This window comes from Notolepis coatsorum, assembly GCF_963971535.1.
Source record: "Notolepis coatsorum genome assembly, chromosome: 6".
Lineage (NCBI taxonomy): Eukaryota > Metazoa > Chordata > Actinopteri > Aulopiformes > Paralepididae > Notolepis > Notolepis coatsorum.
In genome coordinates this window covers 167,704,279-167,725,127 of record NC_140170.1, presented here as the reverse complement: position 1 = coordinate 167,725,127, position 20,849 = coordinate 167,704,279, and the positions used below count along the sequence as shown (strand labels likewise).

Below are 20,849 nucleotides of genomic sequence, written 5' to 3'. Positions count from 1 at the left end.
CGACCTCAGGTAAGGACTATCTGACATTAATTCCAGCTTGATCTTGCAATGTTTTCATTCCGATCCAGCTGATCGGCGTGTATGGTATTCATAACGAATGCCGTTACTGGCAATCAAAGCATCAGAAACGACCCCCCCCCCCCCCCCCTTTCATGCATTCGTGATGAAACATAATACCTATTATATACAGTTGAAATAGTAGCGTGTCCAGGGATGAAACGCCAATGTTTTTAGTATAATTCACGTTGCGCCCTTTATCTCAGCCTCCCAGGAATTAGCCCGGATCATTCCGAAAACTATACTTATATTCACCACGGGGATAACGCGCAAACGTATTCATGAAAACATTTATTATTTTTTGCATCTTGGACAGAAGGTAGTTACTATCAAATGACCATAGTATTGTATCCATAGCTATAATATAGAATATAGATATAGCTCTACAAACAAGGTGAAGCACTCCTATCTTTTAAAGCGTGGCCTAGCTAGAACAGGATGAGGCCAATAGCTGGCAGTCAATGTGTTAAAGAGGAAGGAATGAAGAGAACACATGTATGAGTTTTATCCACAACCTATAAGTTGCCATTTAACCATCAGCAGGGAAAAGTGTTCCGTAATGTTGTTGTGTAACTGTTCCATAACGTTGTTGTGTAATGGTGTACCGTAACGTTGTTGTGTAACGTTGTTGTGTCTGGAACACAGTCATAGAGCGCAGCGTCAGCAGTTAGCTGTGGCCCTGCAACAGGTAGGCTGTGTCTTGTTAAAAGACACCTCGAAAGGGATCACTGGCTGTCTCAGGGATTGAACCTGTGACCTTCTGGTCACGGGGCAATCTCTCTGACCAGAAGGCCACCCTGGAAACGTCACGGTGGATGTTCACCCCGTCGCATCATGATTTGCTGAAAATGTTGATTTCAAAATGCCATGAAATTGAAATGCCTCGTCCACAGACAGCCTGTCACCAGACCCTTGACCTCAACACAAACGGTCTGTGAGTATGAGACCAGTTGAAGCCTCTCCCATACTGACACCCTCCGCCTCTCTCTGCCTCTTCTCCCAGTCATTCTGACCGACGAGGAGGTGCAGAGGAAGAAGGACCTGATCCAGCGCAGGAAGGAGGAGGAGGCTCAGCGGGAGGCCGTGAGGGAGGCACAGCGGCCCCGACTGACGGACGATCAGAGCCAGGTCATCGCCACGCTGGTGGAGGCGCACCACAAGACCTACGACGACTCCTACTCCGACTTCACCCGCTTCAGGGTCCGTGACTGTGACACTCACCTCACTGTAACACTCAACTCACTGTGACACTCACCTCACTGTAACACTCAACTCACTGTGACACTCACCTCACTGTAACACTCACCTCACTGTGACACTCACCTCACTGTAACAACACTCACCTCACTGTGACACTCACCTCACTGTAACACTCACCTCACTGTAACACTCAACTCACTGTGACACTCACCTCACTGTAACACTCACCTCACTGTAACACTCACCTCACTGTAACAACACTCACCTCACTGTAACACTCACCTCACTGTAACACTCACCTCACTGTGACACTCACCTCACTGTAACACTCACCTCACTGTAACACTCACCTCACTGTAACACTCACCTCACTGTGACACTCACCTCACTGTAACACTCACCTCACTGTAACACTCACCTCACTGTAACACTCACCTCACTGTAACACTCACCTCACTGTGACACTCACCTCACTGTGACACTCACCTCACTGTAACACTCACCTCACTGTAACACTCACCTCACTGTGACACTCACCTCACTGTAACACTCACCTCACTGTAACACGTAACACTCACTGTAACACTCACCTCACACACTCACCTCACTGTGACACTCACCTCACTGTAACACTCACCTCACTGTAACACGTAACACTCACTGTAACACTCACCTCACACACTCACCTCACTGTAACACTCACCTCACTGTAACACTCACCTCACTGTAACACTCACCACACTGTGACACTCACCTCACTGTAACACTCACCTCACTGTAACACTCACCTCACTGTAACACTCACCTCACTGTAACACTCACCTCACTGTAACACTCACCTCACTGTAACACTCACCTCACTGTGACACTCACCTCACTGTAACACTCACCTCACTGTAACACTCACCTCACTGTAACACTCACCTCACTGTGACACTCACCTCACTGTAACACTCACCTCACTGTGACACTCACCTCACTGTAACACGTAACACTCACTGTAACACTCACCTCACACACTCACCTCACTGTAACACTCACCTCACTGTAACACGTAACACTCACTGTAACACTCACCTCACACACTCACCTCACTGTGACACTCACCTCACTGTAACACTCACCTCACTGTAACACGTAACACTCACTGTAACACTCACCTCACACACTCACCTCACTGTAACACTCACCTCACTGTAACACTCACCTCACTGTAACACGTAACACTCACTGTAACACTCACCTCACACACTCACCTCACTGTAACACTCACCTCACTGTAACACTCACCTCACTGTAACACTCACCACACTGTGACACTCACCTCACTGTAACACTCACCTCACTGTAACACTCACCTCACTGTAACACTCACCACACTGTGACACTCACCTCACTGTAACACTCACCTCACTGTAACACTCACCTCACTGTAACACTCACCTCACTGTAACACTCACCTCACTGTAACACTCACCTCACTGTGACACTCACCTCACTGTAACACTCACCTCACTGTAACACTCACCTCACTGTAACACTCACCTCACTGTAACACTCACCTCACTGTGACACTCACCTCACTGTAACACTCACCTCACTGTGACACTCACCTCACTGTAACAACACTCACCTCACTGTAACAACACTCACCTCACTGTAACACTCACCTCACTGTAACACTCACCTCACTGTAACACTCACCTCACTGTAACAACACTCACCTCACTGTAACACTCACCTCACTGTGACACTCACCTCACTGTGACACTCACCTCACTGTAACACTCACCTCACTGTAACAACACTCACCTCACTGTAACACTCACCTCACTGTGACACTCACCTCACTGTGACACTCACCTCACTGTAACACTCACCTCACTGTAACAACACTCACCTCACTGTAACACTCACCTCACTGTGACACTCACCCCACTGTAACAACACTCACCTCACTGTAACAACACTCACCTCACTGTAACACTCACCTCACTGTAACACTCACCTCACTGTAACAACACTCACCTCACTGTAACACTCACCTCACTGTGACACTCACCTCACTGTAACACTCACCTCACTGTGCTCACTGTAACACTCACCTCACTGTAACAACACTCACCTCACTGTAACACTCACCTCACTGTGACACTCACCTCACTGTAACACTCACCTCACTGTAACACTCACCTCACTGTAACAACACTCACCTCACTGTAACACTCACCTCACTGTGACACTCACCTCACTGTAACACTCACCTCACTGTGCTCACTGTAACACTCACCTCACTGTAACAACACTCACCTCACTGTAACACTCACCTCACTGTAACACTCACCTCACTGTAACAACACTCACCTCACTGTAACACTCACCTCACTGTAACACTCACCTCACTGTAACACTCACCTCACTGTAACAACACTCACCTCACTGTAACACTCACCTCACTGTAACACTCACCTCACTGTAACAACACTCACCTCACTGTAACACTCACCTCACTGTAACACTCACCTCACTGTAACACTCACCTCACTGTAACACTCACCTCACTGTAACACTCACCTCACTGTAACAACACTCACCTCACTGTAACACTCACCTCACTGTAACAACACTCACCTCACTGTAACACTCACCTCACTGTGACACTCACCTCACTGTAACACTCACCTCACTGTAACACTCACCTCACTGTAACAACACTCACCTCACTGTAACACTCGCCTCACTGTAACACTCACCTCACTGTAACACTCACCTCACTGTAACACTCACCTCACTGTAACACTCACCTCACTGTAACACTCACCTCACTGTAACAACACTCACCTCACTGTAACACTCACCTCACTGTAACACTCACCTCACTGTAACACTCACCTCACTGTAACAACACTCACCTCACTGTAACAACACTCACCTCACTGTAACACTCACCTCACTGTAACAACACTCACCTCACTGTAACACTCACCTCACTGTAACACTCACCTCACTGTAACACTCACCTCACTGTAACACTCACCTCACTGTAACACTCACCTCACTGTGACACTCACCTCACTGTAACAACACTCACCTCACTGTAACACTCGCCTCACTGTAACACTCACCTCACTGTAACACTCACCTCAGCATCCCCAGCCTCTAGCCTCTCAGCCCCATGTCACTCACACAACACAGTGAAGCAGCTTCAGGGTCCGTTTACTAGGGATGGGTACCGTTCACATTTGAACCGATACGGTACCGGTACCTGTGAATCGATACCGGTACCCAACGGTACCTTTTTTCGGTACTTCAGTCTCTAAAAATATAATCGACCTACCTCAGTTGTAAAAAAAAAAAATCCAAACTTAATATTTCATAAATAAATAATGTATTATTATTACTTTATTATTATTTACATCTTACTGATGTAAAGCACTTTGAACTGCAATCCCCTGTATGAAAGGTGCTATACAAATAAAGTTATTATTATTTATTTAGAACAACATATATATATATACACAGTCAGTCACACACATATCAAATTATTCTTTTCATATGTATTATCTGCGAGACAGTGCCAACATGCAAAAAGTCGAAATTCTCTGCTATCTCAACTGCAAGCAGGAGCAGTGTCTCTGTCACTCTGCAATCTGCATGTCGACTGCTCCACTGTCTGTGTGTCTGTCAACTGAACTCTGCTTTGGTCCAATCTAGGGATGCTCGATATTGGCTTTTTTGCCTAATTTTTTATAATTTTTTGCTTAATTTCCGATACCGATATCAACCGATATCAACCGATACCGATATATGCAGGGTTCCCCCCCCCCAAAATTTTTTAATAATTTCAGGTAATTAACATTACATATCTCTTGTTGTGGAATTAACACAACATTATGCATACAATAAATAAAATCAGAATTTGTTATTACTTGCTTGCCTGGGTAAATAAAGGTTATAGAAATGTTTTTGAAAACCGATACCGATATTTTCCGATATCACATTTTAATGCCGATATCGGCCGATAATATCGGTAGGCCGATTCCCCCACCCACTGTCTGCGAATCAGAGGCAGAGTAGGGCGGGTCTTCACGACCGGACGGCACAACAACACTTCCGGTCGGGGATTTTCAAAATAAAAGAGTCTAAAACAGGAAAGACATTTATTTAGTAAATTTGTGGAACGCACTTATTATCTTGAGACGTTTTCGTTTTTTACGGAAACCTTAAAACGAAACGAAAACGAAAAAGATCAAAATCGTTTTAGTCTGGACAAGGCCTCAGACTGGTTTCTCCTCTGCCCCCCTCTCTCTCTGTTATCTGACCTCCAGCGTCGTCGTCCACCCCCCCCTCCCCTTTGTCCCCATAGACACACTCAAGTCCATTGCGATGACCTCGTTCGCTTAAGGGTCATTCCACACCATTACACCGCACACGCTTTTTATTCAGAATGTGTACTGAAATGAGAAAAGGGCTCAACTTTCCCTGTAAACAGCTTATTCAATGTTACTTAGGCTAACCCATCCCTGACCCCCCTGCCCGCCGCCGCCACCACCACCAACACCACCACCTTCTCCTCCAGTCACATTGTCGTGCCGTACGTTTACAATATGACGTAGATTTTCCTTTTCACACTTCATTCAGCCGGAGGTTGATAGAGTACATACTGTATAGCAACATTTGTATTTAATCTTGAAGGATCATTGAGAGCAAGCTCTCGATTACAATGGCGTTGAGAAATACAGCACATAATAAACACAAAAACTGTGTAGAAACTAGGGATGCACCGAAATTTCGGCACCGAAAGTTTTCGGCCGAAAATGGCAAAAAATGGCCTTTCGGCTTTCGGCCGAAAGAGTTTTTTCACCGAAAATATATCACAGAAACAGAAACAACCTAACAACCTTGCGTGTTGTTGTGATGATGTCGCGCTGTCGGGAGTCGCGCTGTTTCTATGTAAACTCTGCGCGCAACGCGTCCAACAAATGCGTCCCCAACATGCTTCCATATCCTCATTCACTATTATGCCCGTCGCGGTAGGAGTGATCTAATATGCATATCATTCGCGTGTTGTTGTGATTATGTCGCGCTGTCGGGAGTCGCGCCGCCTCCATGTAAACTCTGCGCGCAACGCGTCCAACAAATGCGTCTTCAACATGCTTCCATATCCTCATTCACTATTATGCCCGTCGCGGTAGGAGTGATCTAATATGCATATCATTTGCGTGTTGTTGTGATGATGTCGCGCTGTCGGGAGTCGCGCCGCCTCCATGTAAACTCTGCGCGCAACGCGTCCAACAAATGCGTCTTCAACATGCCTATACATCCCCATTCACCATATGCCCGTCGCGGTTAATCACTGAGTGATCTAATATGCATATTATTCAGAGCGAGAGGGGGGGGGGGGGTTGTGTTTCTCACATTGACGCTGTCTGTCTGTCGCGCGTCTACTGTGCCGAGTCAAGCGAGCACATTCAGCTGGGGACTAGAAAGGTGCGCTCAGTAGAGCACAGATGTCCGCTGCGGCAGCTAGAGAAAAGATGGAATTAATGTACTGTATGCATTCAGAAGTGCTGAATAAATGTTTTATGGACCCATAATAGTGATAATTTATTATTTAAGTTAAGTTTTGCCATAATCATATACTTTTCCATAATCATAATGTTCCACAACATTGGTAAAAAAAATCTATTCTATGAATCATTTTCGGCCTTTCGGTTTTCGGCCAACTGTTTTCTATTTTCGGTATCGGTTTCGGCCAAGAATTTCCCATTCGGTGCATCCCTAGTAGAAACAGAAATGTCAATCAATTCAGTGCAAAACCCTGAGGAAGTATTCATTCATTACATAAGTATGAATATAGTCTAAAGGCACTGTGTTTACACCCTATGTGTTCTCTCTCTCTCTCTCTCTCTCTCTCTCTCTCTCTCTCTCTCTCTCTCTCTCTCTCTCTCTCTCTCTCTCTCTCCCCCCCCTCCAGCCTCCGGTGCGTGAGGGTGCAGTGACTCGCAGCGCCAGCAAGGCCGCCTCCCTCCACTCGCTGTCTGACGCCTCGTCAGACTCCTTCAGTCACTCTCCAGGTAAAGAGACACTAAAGAGATGCTTGACAATAGGGGTTAGTGCTTGAGGTTCAGGTGAGAGTTCCTTTCCTTCCCTGTGTGTGTGTGTGTCTCTGTGCGTACATGTCCTTGTGTGTGTGTGTGTGTGTGTCTGTCTGTGCGTACGTGTCCCTGCCTGTGGTCCTATGTACGCGGCTCCATGTTGTGTGCGCGGGTGGTGTCCGTGTGCGTGTCTGCGCATACGAATAGATTGCTCCGCTTTACCGAGAATCGGGGGGAGATTCTTGCGAAGCGTCGTCCCCCCCACCTCCCCAGACTCCCGGTAGTAAACATCGGCTCCATTAACGCATCCGTCCCTAATGGGCAGAATGCGGACAGGGACACGACGCCGTTACGCACACAGGCGGATCACTCCCGACACACTGCCGAGTAGAGTGGATGAGTGAGGGGTTTTAAGGTTATTATTATATGAATTATTAGTAAGGTTATTAATTACGCTTGAATTATGAACTATGCTCTCAATACTAGACTGATGTAAGATTTCCAGGTACAAAACTAAGGGAGTGTAGGGTGGGTTACAACGCTCCCTGAAACAGCTGTGTCAATTGAAAATAATTGAAAGAGAAATTAACTGGAATGTATTTGTTCTCAAAATTAAAGTCCTTGTTAGTGTTGTTCACCTAGAAGAAGATTACTTTATTGTCAATGTACACAAGGAAATTGAAATGAGTATTTTTGCCTATCCCTCCTACTATACTTAAACTCACAGTCCCCCATACCTATGCATTTCATCAGAGAGGTCAGAGCGCACGGTCACTTGCAGTGCAGCATCCCTGGGTCAGTTATTTGGGGTTCAGTGCCTTGCTCAAGGGCACTTAAGACAGAGATTGTGGGCGCCATAGACCAGCCACCCTTCAGTCACCAGCTCACAGCTGGAATACATCCTCCTGTCAGTGGCGGGGATCGAACCGGCGTTACTGGCCGGCCTCTACATCTAGGCCATCCTACCTCCTCGTTAGCACTCGTATTAAAAAGGCAGCTAAAAGACCAGAACAGTCGGCAGCAGTGTTGGGACTAACGTGTTACAAAGTAACACATTACAGTAACGCCATTACTTTTGGCAGTAACTAGTACTCTAACGCATTACTTTTTAAATTCAGTAACTCAATTACCCTTACTAAATGGTTCGTTACTCCGCTATTTTTATGTAGATTGATAGCGAGCTGCAGTGCAGTCCTGACTCCTGTGTCGCATGTTTGTGTTTACTCAAGTCTAGTCTAGACTGTCATGGCGGCGCCCACTATGTCGAGTTTTTACACATGGAGATATTCTCACTATTTCTCTTTTGTCGAGCACAAAGAAAATAACGTTTTAGTTAAATGTAAATTGTGTCTTGGCTCAAAGATCCCATCTACTGCCCAAAATAGCTATTCAAATCTGTTGAAGCATCTGGAGAAACAACATGCTTCAACGAAGCTAGTAGCTGAGTCTAACGTTAAAGACCATCGGACTCATCCGACTCATACAAAAATGGAAAATTAGCTAAAGAAAAGGTTTGAGGGGCTGGACTACATCTCGACCACCGCAGACATTTGGTCCGTCCACAACAAAAGCTTCCTCGGGATAACATCTCACTGGATAAACCCCACTACTTAACAACGCCAGAAAGCTGCATTGGCCTGTAAAAGCATATAGGGTAGGCACATGTACAATGTCATTGCTGGTGAGATTGACCACATTCAAGCTATTGAAATAATGTTTTTTAATAACTAAAAAGTTACTTTTCATAGTAACGCATTACTTTTTGGTGTAAGTAATCAGTAAAGTAACTGAGTTACTTTTGAAATGAAGTAACTAGTAATAGTAATAGTAACACTGGTCGGCAGTAAAAAATTAAATAAAAAATCTAAAAGAGAATCTAACTTGTGAGGTCATCAAATATAACGTCTGGAGCTGCTCCATTGACAGTGAATGATTGTGTGGACCCACAGAATGTTTGTTTTCTTTTTTTATATCCAAATTAGCTCTATTTTATAGTAGTGTTCTCAGTCCTGAAACAGAAGATGTACCTACAGTATGAACTCAGAACATTCTCCCTGGGAGCCTCTCTTTCCCATTCAATGTCTATGTAGAAGCTTCAGACTTTATACTTGATGACATCACATGTTTCACCACTCTGGTCTTTGGATTTGGGAGAAAGTTGTTCATTTTGAATACATTTTTTTTTTACTGTCTTTGACCAGAGGAATAACATGTATTGATTCTGAAATCGTAGTTCCCCCTCCATTCCAGACTTATGTTCACACCAATACTTTGCAAAAATAGTTAAAATGGCAAGTTGAACATTTTGGATCTGTAGCCCTATTTCCTTCTTACAGGTGATGTTGTCGATCAGTAGAGTCCTTTCTCTGCACAATACAGTACATGCTGTTCCTCACACTAGATTCCTGCAGCTCCTGCTAGTTAGCCACAAAACAAATGTAAAGTAACAGGCCATGCTTCAATCTGTATGAACCCTGCTCCACTGTCCTGCTCCCTGTATGAACCTACCTGCTCCACCTACTCCACTGTCCTGAAACCTACTCCACAGTGTTGAAACCTACTCCACTGTCCTGAAACCTACTCCACTGCCCTGAAACCTACTCCACTGCCCTGCAACCTACTCCACAGTGTTGAAACCTACACAGTGTTGAAACCTACTCCACAGTGTTGAAACCTACTCCACACCTACTCCACTGCCCTGCAACCTACTCCACAGTGTTGAAACCTACTCCACAGTGTTGAAACCTACTCCACAGTGTTGAAACCTACTCCACTGCCCTGCAACCTACTACACAGTCCTGAAACCTACTCCACAGTGTTGAAACCTAATCCACTGTCCTGAAACCTAATCCACAGTCCTGAAACCTACTCCACTGTCCTGAAACATACTCCACAGTCCTGAAACCTACTCCACTGTCCTGAAACATACTCCACAGTGTTGAAACCTACTCCACTGTCCTGAAACATACTCCACAGTGTTGAAACCTACTCCACTGTCCTGAAACATACTCCACAGTGTTGAAACCTACTCCACAGTGGGCTAAATTGCCATTATTAGGGCCCATTCAAAGTCCTATATGTATTGTTCATTGTGTAGCAACGTTAAACTTTTTCATTCACATATTCATAGTAAAGTATGGTCTAATGTATAAGTATGTTTTCATCTCTTTCTGCAGCTTTCTCCAGAACGTGATCTATAGCCCCAAATACATTATATTGATGATGCAATACAGTTTTATGGCAATCAGCGCGATATAAAAAATTCCAACTAGACGTACTTCTAGAAGTTACTACACGTCATCTGATGTTGACCGGATGGGCTAGGGGGCGTTTATAATTCCGTGGGCAGTGTTATACCAATCATCTAATGTGGGTCAAATGTTGATAATAGCAGTTAGTATCGAAGACGGTAACTTTACACGCTAAAACTCACCCCAGTCTCCGCGCGCCGTTGGGCGATCATCGTAGAGTAGAAATTTTATCATTATGGGATGTAGATTTACCCGGTCCATCTCCAGCTTGTATAATGGTATATACGTCCAAATCATGTTGTTTATCGAGTTATTGGCAATCGATCGCTATGTAGTGTGTCGAGATCGAGCCTCGGGACCTATAGCGAGTGCCCGGAAGTAATACGGGCGACCAGCACAACCTCTACGGCACTTCCTGTTAAGCGATTGCGCCGATCGGCCACCAGATGGCGCTCCTGAACCGCCAGAGAGCACAGTGGGTCCTCCTGGTGGATCTCAGGCCAGCGGAGGGGACATATGAATCCGATCCCAGATTTTTGAAATATTGATATTAAAGACGCTGTAAGGTGTCTTCGGCAACTTGAGCATGGCCGGGAATGACGTGTTTAGGCGTTTCCCGGCACCCAAAGGTGTTAAAGTGGTGGCAGATATCAAACATTGATGGGTATAAGCGTGGCAGAGAATGTGTTAAGAACGAAAATAGAACACTTTCTAAGCATTGTTGATAAATGAGGGCCCTGAAACCTACTCCACTCTCCTGAAACATACTCCACAGTGCCCCCCCCCCCCCCCCCCAAAAGCGAACTATGGAGGAGCTGGGCGTGAAGCTACGGCTTGAAAATTCCGAACTTACCCTTTAATACAAGTACTTACCTTTTTAATAAATCCTTAAATGAGCTTGAACCTTGAATACAGGATCCAATCCTTTCCCCAACCAGAGAAACCAGAGCAACCAGCCGTTTGGGACGTCGTTTTGAGCTTTTACATTTCCAAGCCTCCTGATCCCACGCCGTGCTTCCTTCTTTGCTTCCTTTTTCTTATCTCACCTCTTTTCTGACCACCATTTCCCTCGACAAACAGTCCTCACCCTCTTTGGCCTTGTGTGCGTGTGTGCGTGTGTGTGTGTGTGTGCGCGGGCGCGCTTGCTTGTGTCAGACCCACCTTCCCTATCACTCACTCCATCTCGGTCACGGTGTCGTAATGTGGTTGTCGGTTTTTCTTTTCTTTTCTTCTTGGTTTACAACTTCCTCATTCCTTAACACATTAATGCCGCCAAGTACATGCACGTCGCTCTGCTGCCCACACGACACCGTATTGTTCCTTGTAAACGACGTGTTGATATAGTGGTGTCATGTCACACACGGGAGCAGATTAGTGATGGGCACGAGTGATGTTTTTCCCAGGTCGAGTAATTGTTTAGGGAAATCTATTTTTAGAATGCTCCACGGACATAACGATGCACAGCAATATACCCCGATGATGCCTGATGCTGCATATTGTCAGTCAAAACTTGGGATGCTCGATATTGGCTTTTTTACCGATACCGATATACCAATATTGTCCAACTCTTAATTTCCGATACCGATATCAACCGATATCAACGATACCGATATATGCAGGGTTTCCCCCCCCCCCCCCCCCCCAAAAATTGAATAATTTCAAGTAATTAACATTACATATCTCTTGTTGTGGAATTAACACAACATTATGCATACTTTTGACAATAAATAAAATCAGAATTTGTTCTTACTTGCTTGCCTGGGTAAATAAAGGTTATAGAAATGTAAAAAAAATATATATATATAATCTTTTATTTTTAAAAAATTTTGGAAAACCGATACCGATATTTTCAGATATCACATTTTAATGCCGATATCGGCGGATAATATCGGACATCCCTAACAGCAATATACCCCGATGCCTGATGCCGCATATTGTCAGTCAAAAACGGTCAGTTACAAGTTTGTAATAATTACATTACTTCCACTCTGTCTGCAGCAGGTCTCTCCACTCGTGGGACGGCATGTTTATTCCTTATCAATAAGCCTGAGAACGATACGAAACGATAAGTGATGTTGGCACAGTCTGGAAATGCACAAACACACGAACCACTGTTTTTTTTTTATCTTTTAGATAACGCTAAGCTAGCTGTATTCCCACAAACGAGCCGGTTTTATGGACGTAATACATCTTTTTGAATAAAAACCAAACACCCGCAAAACACACTCGAGTTCAGTTGAAACAGTGAGTAGTACTCGAGTAATCGATTCCTTACAAATGACAAAGTCCTTCACTTTGCCTCATTAAAATGTGAAAACCTCTCTCTCCCCTCTGTCTCTCAATCTCTCTCTCTCTCTTCTCTCTCTCTCTCTCTCTCTCTCTCTCTCTCTCTCTGTCTCTCAATCTCTCTCTCTCTCTCTCTCCCCTCTGTCTCTCAATCTCTCTCTCTCTCTCTCTCTCTCTCTCTCTCTCTCTCTCACCTCTGTCTCTCAATCTCTCTCTCTCTCTCTCTCTCTCTGTCTCTCAACCTCTCTCTCTCACTGCTGTTGAAGAGCATCTGCAGTGTCTCTCCTCTCACATGGTTGCGATAAGAATTCTTATCCGATAATAATTCTCATCAGATAATCTTCCAGGCCATGATGTATGTATATTGTGGTGGAACTGGATTCATCAATTATGCGCGCCGTGGACATATCGTCATGGTCAATATTGATTTATTAGTAGTAAAGTGCATGTATGAGAAGATACAGGAGCTTGCTAAAGAGGAGTGTGCTCTCATCGTGGTGCCACCACAACCACACTGGAGAGATCAAGGGACTCAGATGTGCCCTCCTATACAGTAGGTGTGAGCGCACAGATTTAAGATAAGATATTCCTTTATTGATCCCCTTGGGGAAATGCAGTCATCATAGCAGCATGGGGGAGGGGAGGTACAGGTAGTAGAAGACAAGATGGTACAGGTCATAGAATTATAGTACAGTGGAGGAGTAAAAATAGAATTTAAAAAGGCAGTGTAAACAATAGAAGATGAGGGTATGTATGCCCTCTCAGTCATATTTGCCCTACAATAAATATAGTTACAATATATATAATCTAATATCTAATCTAATATATATTCAAAAAATGCTAAATGTTAAAGATGTTAAATATATGCTCTGTTGAACTATACCGTATACACATAAGGTGCAGTATGCACAGATTTCCCCTCCTGCAGTAGGTGTGAGTGCACAGATTACATAACATCTAAAAAAAATTGTCTGGGACAGGAACATCTGGGTTAACATTGTGTAATGTGTGTTGGGGCTGAACAATTAATCAAAAGTATTAAAATGAACTTTTATTAATTTATTAATTACTTTTAAAGCCGTACATGGTCTTGCCCCGCAGCTGTGGAGCTCCCTACCTGAGGAACGTACACTAGTATCAAACTCAGTGCCTTCTTTTAAATCACTCCTCAAAACATACTTTTACAGGAAGGCTGCTTTATAGTGTATATATATGTTTATATCCCTTTATTATCACTTTTGTCTCACTTTCTTTACTATACACTTTGTTCTATATATTTTTTATAATATATGTTTTATTTATGTTTTTATTGCTGTTATCCTGACTATAATTGTATCTTGTTCACTTGTATAAAGCACTTTATCACTATGTTTTGAAAGGTGCTATACAAATAAAGATGATTCTTATTATTAAGGCTGAATCAGTTGAGTTGACACGAATGTAACCATCATCAGCTATAGTCAAAGGTAACCTCTTTACCTCTTCTCTTTACCTCTCCCCACCTCTCCTCTCCTCTCCCCCACCTCTCCTCTTTACCTCCTCTCCCCTCCTCTCCTCTTTACTCTCCCCACCTCCTCTCCTCTCCCCCACCTCTCCTCTTTACCTCCTCTCCTCTTTACCTCTACCCACCTCCTCTCCCCACCTCTCATCTCCTCTTACTTCCTCTCCTCTTTACCTCTCCTCTTTACCTCCTCTCCTCTTTACCTCATATCTCCTCTCATCACCCCACCTCTCCTCTCTTCTTTACCTCCTCTCCTCTTTACCTCCTCTCTCTTTACCTCCTCTCTCCTCTCTTCTCCCCACCTCGCCTCTCTTACCTCCTATCTCCTCTTTACCTCCTCTCTCCTCTTTACCTCCTCTCTATTTACCTCCTCTCTCCTCTCCTCTCCCCACCTTGCCTCTCTTTACCTCCTCTCTCCTCTTTACCTCCTCTCTCCTCTTTACCTCCCCTCTCCTCTCCCCACCTCGCCTCTCTTTACCTCCTCTCTCCTCTTTACCTCCTCTCCTCTCCCCCACCTCGCCTCTTTATCTCCTCTCCTCTCCCCTCCTCTCCTCTTTACCTCCCCTCTCCTCTCCCGACCTCGCCTCTCTTTACCTCCTCTCTCTTTACCTCCTCTCTCCTCTTTACCTCCTCTCTCCTCTCCTCTCCCCACCTCGCCTCTCTTTACCTCCTCTCTCCTCTTTACCTCCTCTCTCCTCTTTACCTCCTCTCTCCTCTCCTCTCCCCACCTCGCCTCTCTTTACCTCCTCTCTTTACCTCCTCTCTCCTCTTTACCTCCTCTCTCCTCTCCTCTCCTCTCCCCACCTCGCCTCTCTTCACCTCCTCTCCAGAATCCGTGGACACCAAGCTGATGAACTTCAGCAACCTGTTGATGATGTATGAGGAGCAGCAGGGTCGGAGTCCAGACTCCAGTGAGGAGGACGGCACCCGCCTCTCCATGCTGCCCCACCTGGCCGACCTGGTCTCCTACAGCATCCAGAAAGTCATCGGTTTCGCCAAGATGATCCCCGGCTTCAGGTGTGTGACGTCTGGCAGTACGTTGCTGAGAGTCTGGAGTCAGGGCGCTATCTTTTGACGGGGGCCGGCAGCCAGGTGTCTGATGGGGGCCCTAAGTCTGTGTTAAAAGTTGACTGGAGATTTTAAAATATGATTTTTTTTTTATCCACTTTTTCTCCTTATTTTCTATTTTTTCTCCCATCCCAATTTCGCTGTTTCCAATTCTTCCCTCCCCTGTCTTGAATGTTGCTCGCATATTCCCCCACAGGTCGGTCGTAGGGAGGATAGAAGCCTTGCATCACGTGTCCCCTCCGGTACACGAGGAGGCAGCCTGTCACATCTTTTCACCTGCCAGCGTGGACTCTCATTGGCGAGGTGTAACGTGTGGGAGGCTCACACTGCCCCCGCTATTTCCAGTCTCTGCTGTGCAGGCGTCCCCCAACCGACCTGTAGGAGTCGCTGTCCACAACGTCCAGATTACCACCCATCGACTTCCACCCGCTGACTCTGCCAATTGAGCCAGTATGACGGCTGGCCCAAGCCGGAGGCAACGGCGACAGCCGGATTTGAACCCGGTGTCTCTTGCGTTGGTGACGAGCGCAATGTCCGCTGCGCCACCCAGCCGCCCTTGAAAATATGATTATGTAATGTGAATGTTGTTATAAATATGCCATTTATTCAACTAACACACATAAAAAAACTGGCTAACTAGTCCTCCTTATCCTAATTAGTGTCCATACTGTTTGGCTAACTAGTCCTCCTTGACATTATCCTAATTAGTATCCATGCTGTTTGCTAGGGCTGCTTTAAATTTTGATTACAATTTTGTCTTCCCACGATCATGAAAACAAGACAATTAAGATAAAAACTATTATTGGGTTGCTCTCATTTTGTCTTGTGTTGTAAATGCAGCGCACCCTTCCTTCAGCGCGCTGGGCTCCGCCGCTCCTCTCAGCTGGTGTTGAGAGGGAGGAGGAGGACACGTTTCTCTGGTCATTTTGAAACATCTTTGGTAACTTGTAGAAGATGACAGAAAGGCAACCTTTGGTCGAGAAGAAAGGTAAAACGAATGTTACGTCATATGATGCAGGGCTCGACAGTGCAGGCGTTTCACTTGCATTTGCGACTAACGTGGTCGCGTCAGCTGAGCAGAGACTGGAACACGGCTAACGGCAGCAAACGCTTGAGCGATTTATTGAACTTCACAAAAAAGATGTAATACTGCAAAATGCAAATAAAACACGTTCACATTTTAACCAGCAGATGTCGCTGGTGACTGAGCTTTCCGACCAAGCTGCCCTATTGTAACTGTAGTACAATAAATAAATAAAGGATAGTTCAGATTAAGTGGTATAAATACTTGCCAGTAGTTTAATCGATACATAAGCTTACCTACTTACAAAGTTGTGGATGTTAAAATGTGTCTGTCTGAAGCTTCCTGGTTCCCTCGGCCAGAACTCCCAACCGCAGGTAAGTAAGCTAATGGTTATGGTTATGCATCGATTACATTACTGGCAAGTATTTCATACCACTTAATGTAAAATAAAATCTGAACTATCCCTTTAATATGGGACTGATACCAAGCTAGATACAGAAATATAAATCAGTAATACCACTATCAGTACCACTATCCTACAATTCAATAGCAAGAGGCACTTGTAACATGTCGGCAATCAAAGCAAAGCAAAGCAACTTCATTATCTTGGCTTCTGGGGGCGACAGTGGCTCTGGGGGGGACAGTGGCTCTGGGGGGGGGGGGGGGGGGGGGGCGACAGTGGCTCTGGGGGGTGACAGTGCTCTGGGGGGGAGGGGGACAGTGGCTCTGGGGGGGGGGGGGGGGGGGCGACAGTGGCTCTGGGGGGCGACAGTGGCTCTGGGGGGGGGGCGACAGTGGCTCTGGGGGGGTGACAGTGGCTCTGGGGGGGGGGGGGCGACAGTGGCTCTGGGGGGCGACAGTGGCTCTGGGGGGGGGGGGCGACAGTGGCTCTGGAGGGCGACAGTGGCTCTGGGGGGGGTGACAGTGGCTCTGGGGGGGGGGGCGACAGTGGCTCTGGGGGGCGACAGTGGCTCTGGGGGGGGGGGCGACAGTGGCTCTGGGGGGCGACAGTGGCTCTGGGGGGCGACAGTGGCTCTGGGGGGGGGGGGCGACAGTGGCTCTGGGGGGCGACAGTGGCTCGGGAAATAGAGCAGTTGTCTGGTAATCCGAAGGTTCCCGGTTCGGACAAATTGTAAAGCGCTTTGGATAAAAGCTGCTATTATAAATGCAGCCATTTACCATTTACACGTTTAGTTGCTTGCTCCTGTATCAGTGAACACGAGTGATACCTGTGGTTTCTGGTGTTAGACAAGAACGCATTCTGCCTCTCCAGGAGTTCTCAGCCTGGTTGTTACACGGACTTCTTGGATCACGACTGTGGATGAGTCAGTGATCTCTCAGTGTTCTGTTCCACTGAGCCACCACAGGAAGTGGTTCCTGCAGACTGCAGAAGGACAGGGTAGCCACGGCTCCAGCTGGCTGAGAGAAGCAGCACGATTCTACCCACAGTATTGAAGGGAAATGTATGTCGAGGTCACTTATACAAGAAGTCTTTATACGCCATGCAGCAACACACGCATGTAAGATGGGCGACACGCAGGAACACCCATAGACGTATATAAAGGCTAGATGGCTCACTGCGTGCCGCCGGTGAACTACGCTGGAGACTCCGCCTTGCACCATCTAGTTATATATCTATCTATGGGAACACCCACAGACGTGCATTGTGTCGCCGATGAAATGCCTCTCTGCACTTGACCCATCCCGTCGTCCTATATATATTTTTTTTTATATGTCACTCATTCCATAAGGACGTAGAATAAACATTTACAATTTTTTTTTAAATGGTCCATTTGCATGTTCTTGGTATCTGAATCTAGGGACATAATGGATCAGTGTCAGAAATAGTGTGTCTGTTACTAGGCTTGAGTACATTGTAATGAACCAAAGGAGAATATCAATTATATAAAAAAAAAAAATTATCTTTGACTGTGAATAACACCATGCAAAAATTTACCAGACCTGAAAAATCTAAGAAAATTAATAAAGGGAAGATGATTAAACAGAAGGTTTTGTAGATACAGTACTGAATTCTGCCATCTTTTTTATAATGTAAATTTCTCCACCATTTTTCATCGTATTGCAACACCGTTTTTTGCAAGACGTTCACAGAAAGGTACAGAAACTAACTGTGTGCTGTTGTATGGCAATAACGTTCAGGTTTGTGGGAGATAATCCCAAAAAATAAGAGAAATTAAAAAGTAAATCCAGAAGTCAGATGATTGCCAGGGGCTGGTGTGAGCTGGGTAGGGTAGTTTTTCGAAATTCAAAAGCCCTGAGTCTCTTCCTTCAAAAGACTACACTCACTTTTGGCTGTGCCACTTCCTCCTGTCAATATGCGCCGGTTTCCGACTCAATGCCCTGAGATTTCTATAATCTTATATTTCACTAATAACAGTTAAAATAATTGGTAAACAAACTTAATGCTGAAAATATACACTTTTACTGTATATCTCAGGCTTAAGAGGTTAACCCTGTGAGGCCCAAATTAAAAAGACATTAGCAACTTCAGAGGCCAGAGGGTGGGACATTATAAACACATTACTATCAAATAGCATTGTGAGGCTGAACAACAGGACCAATTTACTATACATGTGCTTAAAATTGATAGTCGGGTTAACTCGCCGACGCTTGAGCGCCAATCACGAGCATAGTCAGGTTTTAATTGTTATTTCTTTTATTAGCGATATCCATTCATTTTCATCCATCCAATCTGATGTTATCGTTCGGAATGGGTCTGAGCTCGCAAAAGGGCAAATACCGCCGCCTATCATCTCCAGGATGGTATTGCACATCATTGGATTGGATTGGCTGGGACTGTGCATCAAAAAATAAATCCGGTCCGGGTTTTGCTTCTCGGCCATACAGTATCGTTGCACCACGTTGACTGGGGGGACTGGGAGCAGCGTGGATTATGTGTTTTGGACTATAACGTTGGATCAATGGACGTGATTGATATTTGGAATGGCGATCAGGAATTGGATTAATCTTTTTGCAGAACATCTGATGTGAGGTAAGGACTCTATGTTACCAGTCTTGGGTTAATCAGATGTCTTTTTCATAGCGATCACGACGTGTGTGTGCGTGCCGTTGGCGCTGAGCAAGGCACGGATAAAGATTTTTCAGCCCGCTTTTGTATCGTGCATAAGAACACATATACTATCGATAATCTAGTGTTTATTTGAAAACTATTCATAAATCAGCCGAAAAATGACAACGTGTTTTGTGTATTCCACTAAAGGGATATTATTGCGTATTTCTCTGGAATTACTAGAAATCTCCAAAACTATACTCGTATTCAAAACGGTATAAAATGGAAATGTACAGATGAAAAAACAATCCGTTTCGTACATGTTGACTGCAAGCAAGTAATTTCTTCTTTTTTGATCTACTTTTTCTCCCCATTTTTCTATTTTTCTCCCATCCCAATTTCGTATTATCCAATTCTTCCCTCCCCTGTCTCGAACGTTGCTAGACCATGCCTCCCACTGGTCGGCTGCAATGTGGATGAAGCCTTGCATCACGTGTCCCCTCCGGTACACGAGGAGGCAGCCGTCGCATCTTTTCACCTGTACAGCGCGATCTCTCAGCGGCGAGGAGTAACACGTGGGAGGCTCACGCTGCCCCCGATACTTCCTGATTCTGCTGTACAGGCGCACCAACCGACCTGTAGGAGTCGCTGTCCACAACGTCCGATCCCCACCCACCGGCTTTCCCACCCCCTAATACTGCCAATTGTATTAGTATGAACGACCAGCCAAGCCTGAAGCAACGCAGAGAGCTGGGCTCGAACCCAGCATCTCCTGCGTTAGTGGCGAGCGCCTTGCCCACTGCGCCACTTAGCCGCCCCCTGCAAGCAAGTCATTGATAAGCGACGGGTGTATTAGACCCATAGCCATAATTTAAGATATATTTTAAGCACTCGCAAATTTCCCCGTCCTTCCATTGATTAAAGCGGTGGCGTGCTAGCCAGGGTTTCCGTTGTCCGGTAATTACCGTTTTTTTACCGGGGAAATCTGTTGAAGTCCGACATATTTAAATATCTCCGGTCATAATGTCCTGTGAAAATAATTCCCTCTAAGCACAATTTGAATTGTATTAAAATAGTTACATTTGTTTCATTGTTGCTTCACCAAGCAGGTCTAATAATGACAACGATGTGTGTTCCTATATCATATCACGCGCACAGCAAGTTTGCAGCGCGACCTGTGGTTTGCTGATGAGAATGGCGGGGCGGGAGTTTAATGCTGGATTAGCGAGAAGCATGCAACTGCAGAGCCGCAGAGCTCACAGTTGTGCCCGCACAGTGCAATACTCCAATTCAGCCATTGGCAATTCAGCCACTGGGTAGGTGGCGCTGCTGA

At 45.5% G+C, this 20,849-nt stretch overlaps 1 protein-coding gene across 1 annotated transcript in view; it reads left to right on the top strand.

Annotated features, from left to right (window-relative positions):
- Positions 1-20,849, top strand: part of LOC311230470 (vitamin D3 receptor B) — a gene marked incomplete at its 3' end in the record, with an annotated part of 139,522 nt that overhangs the window by 79,967 nt on the left and 38,706 nt on the right. The window contains exons 5-7 of the mRNA XM_084316762.1: positions 1,061-1,257; positions 7,235-7,334; positions 15,224-15,410. Coding sequence (XP_084172888.1) covers positions 1,061-1,257; positions 7,235-7,334; positions 15,224-15,410 — 484 coding nt within the window. The remainder of the gene's footprint in view (positions 1-1,060; positions 1,258-7,234; positions 7,335-15,223; positions 15,411-20,849) is intronic.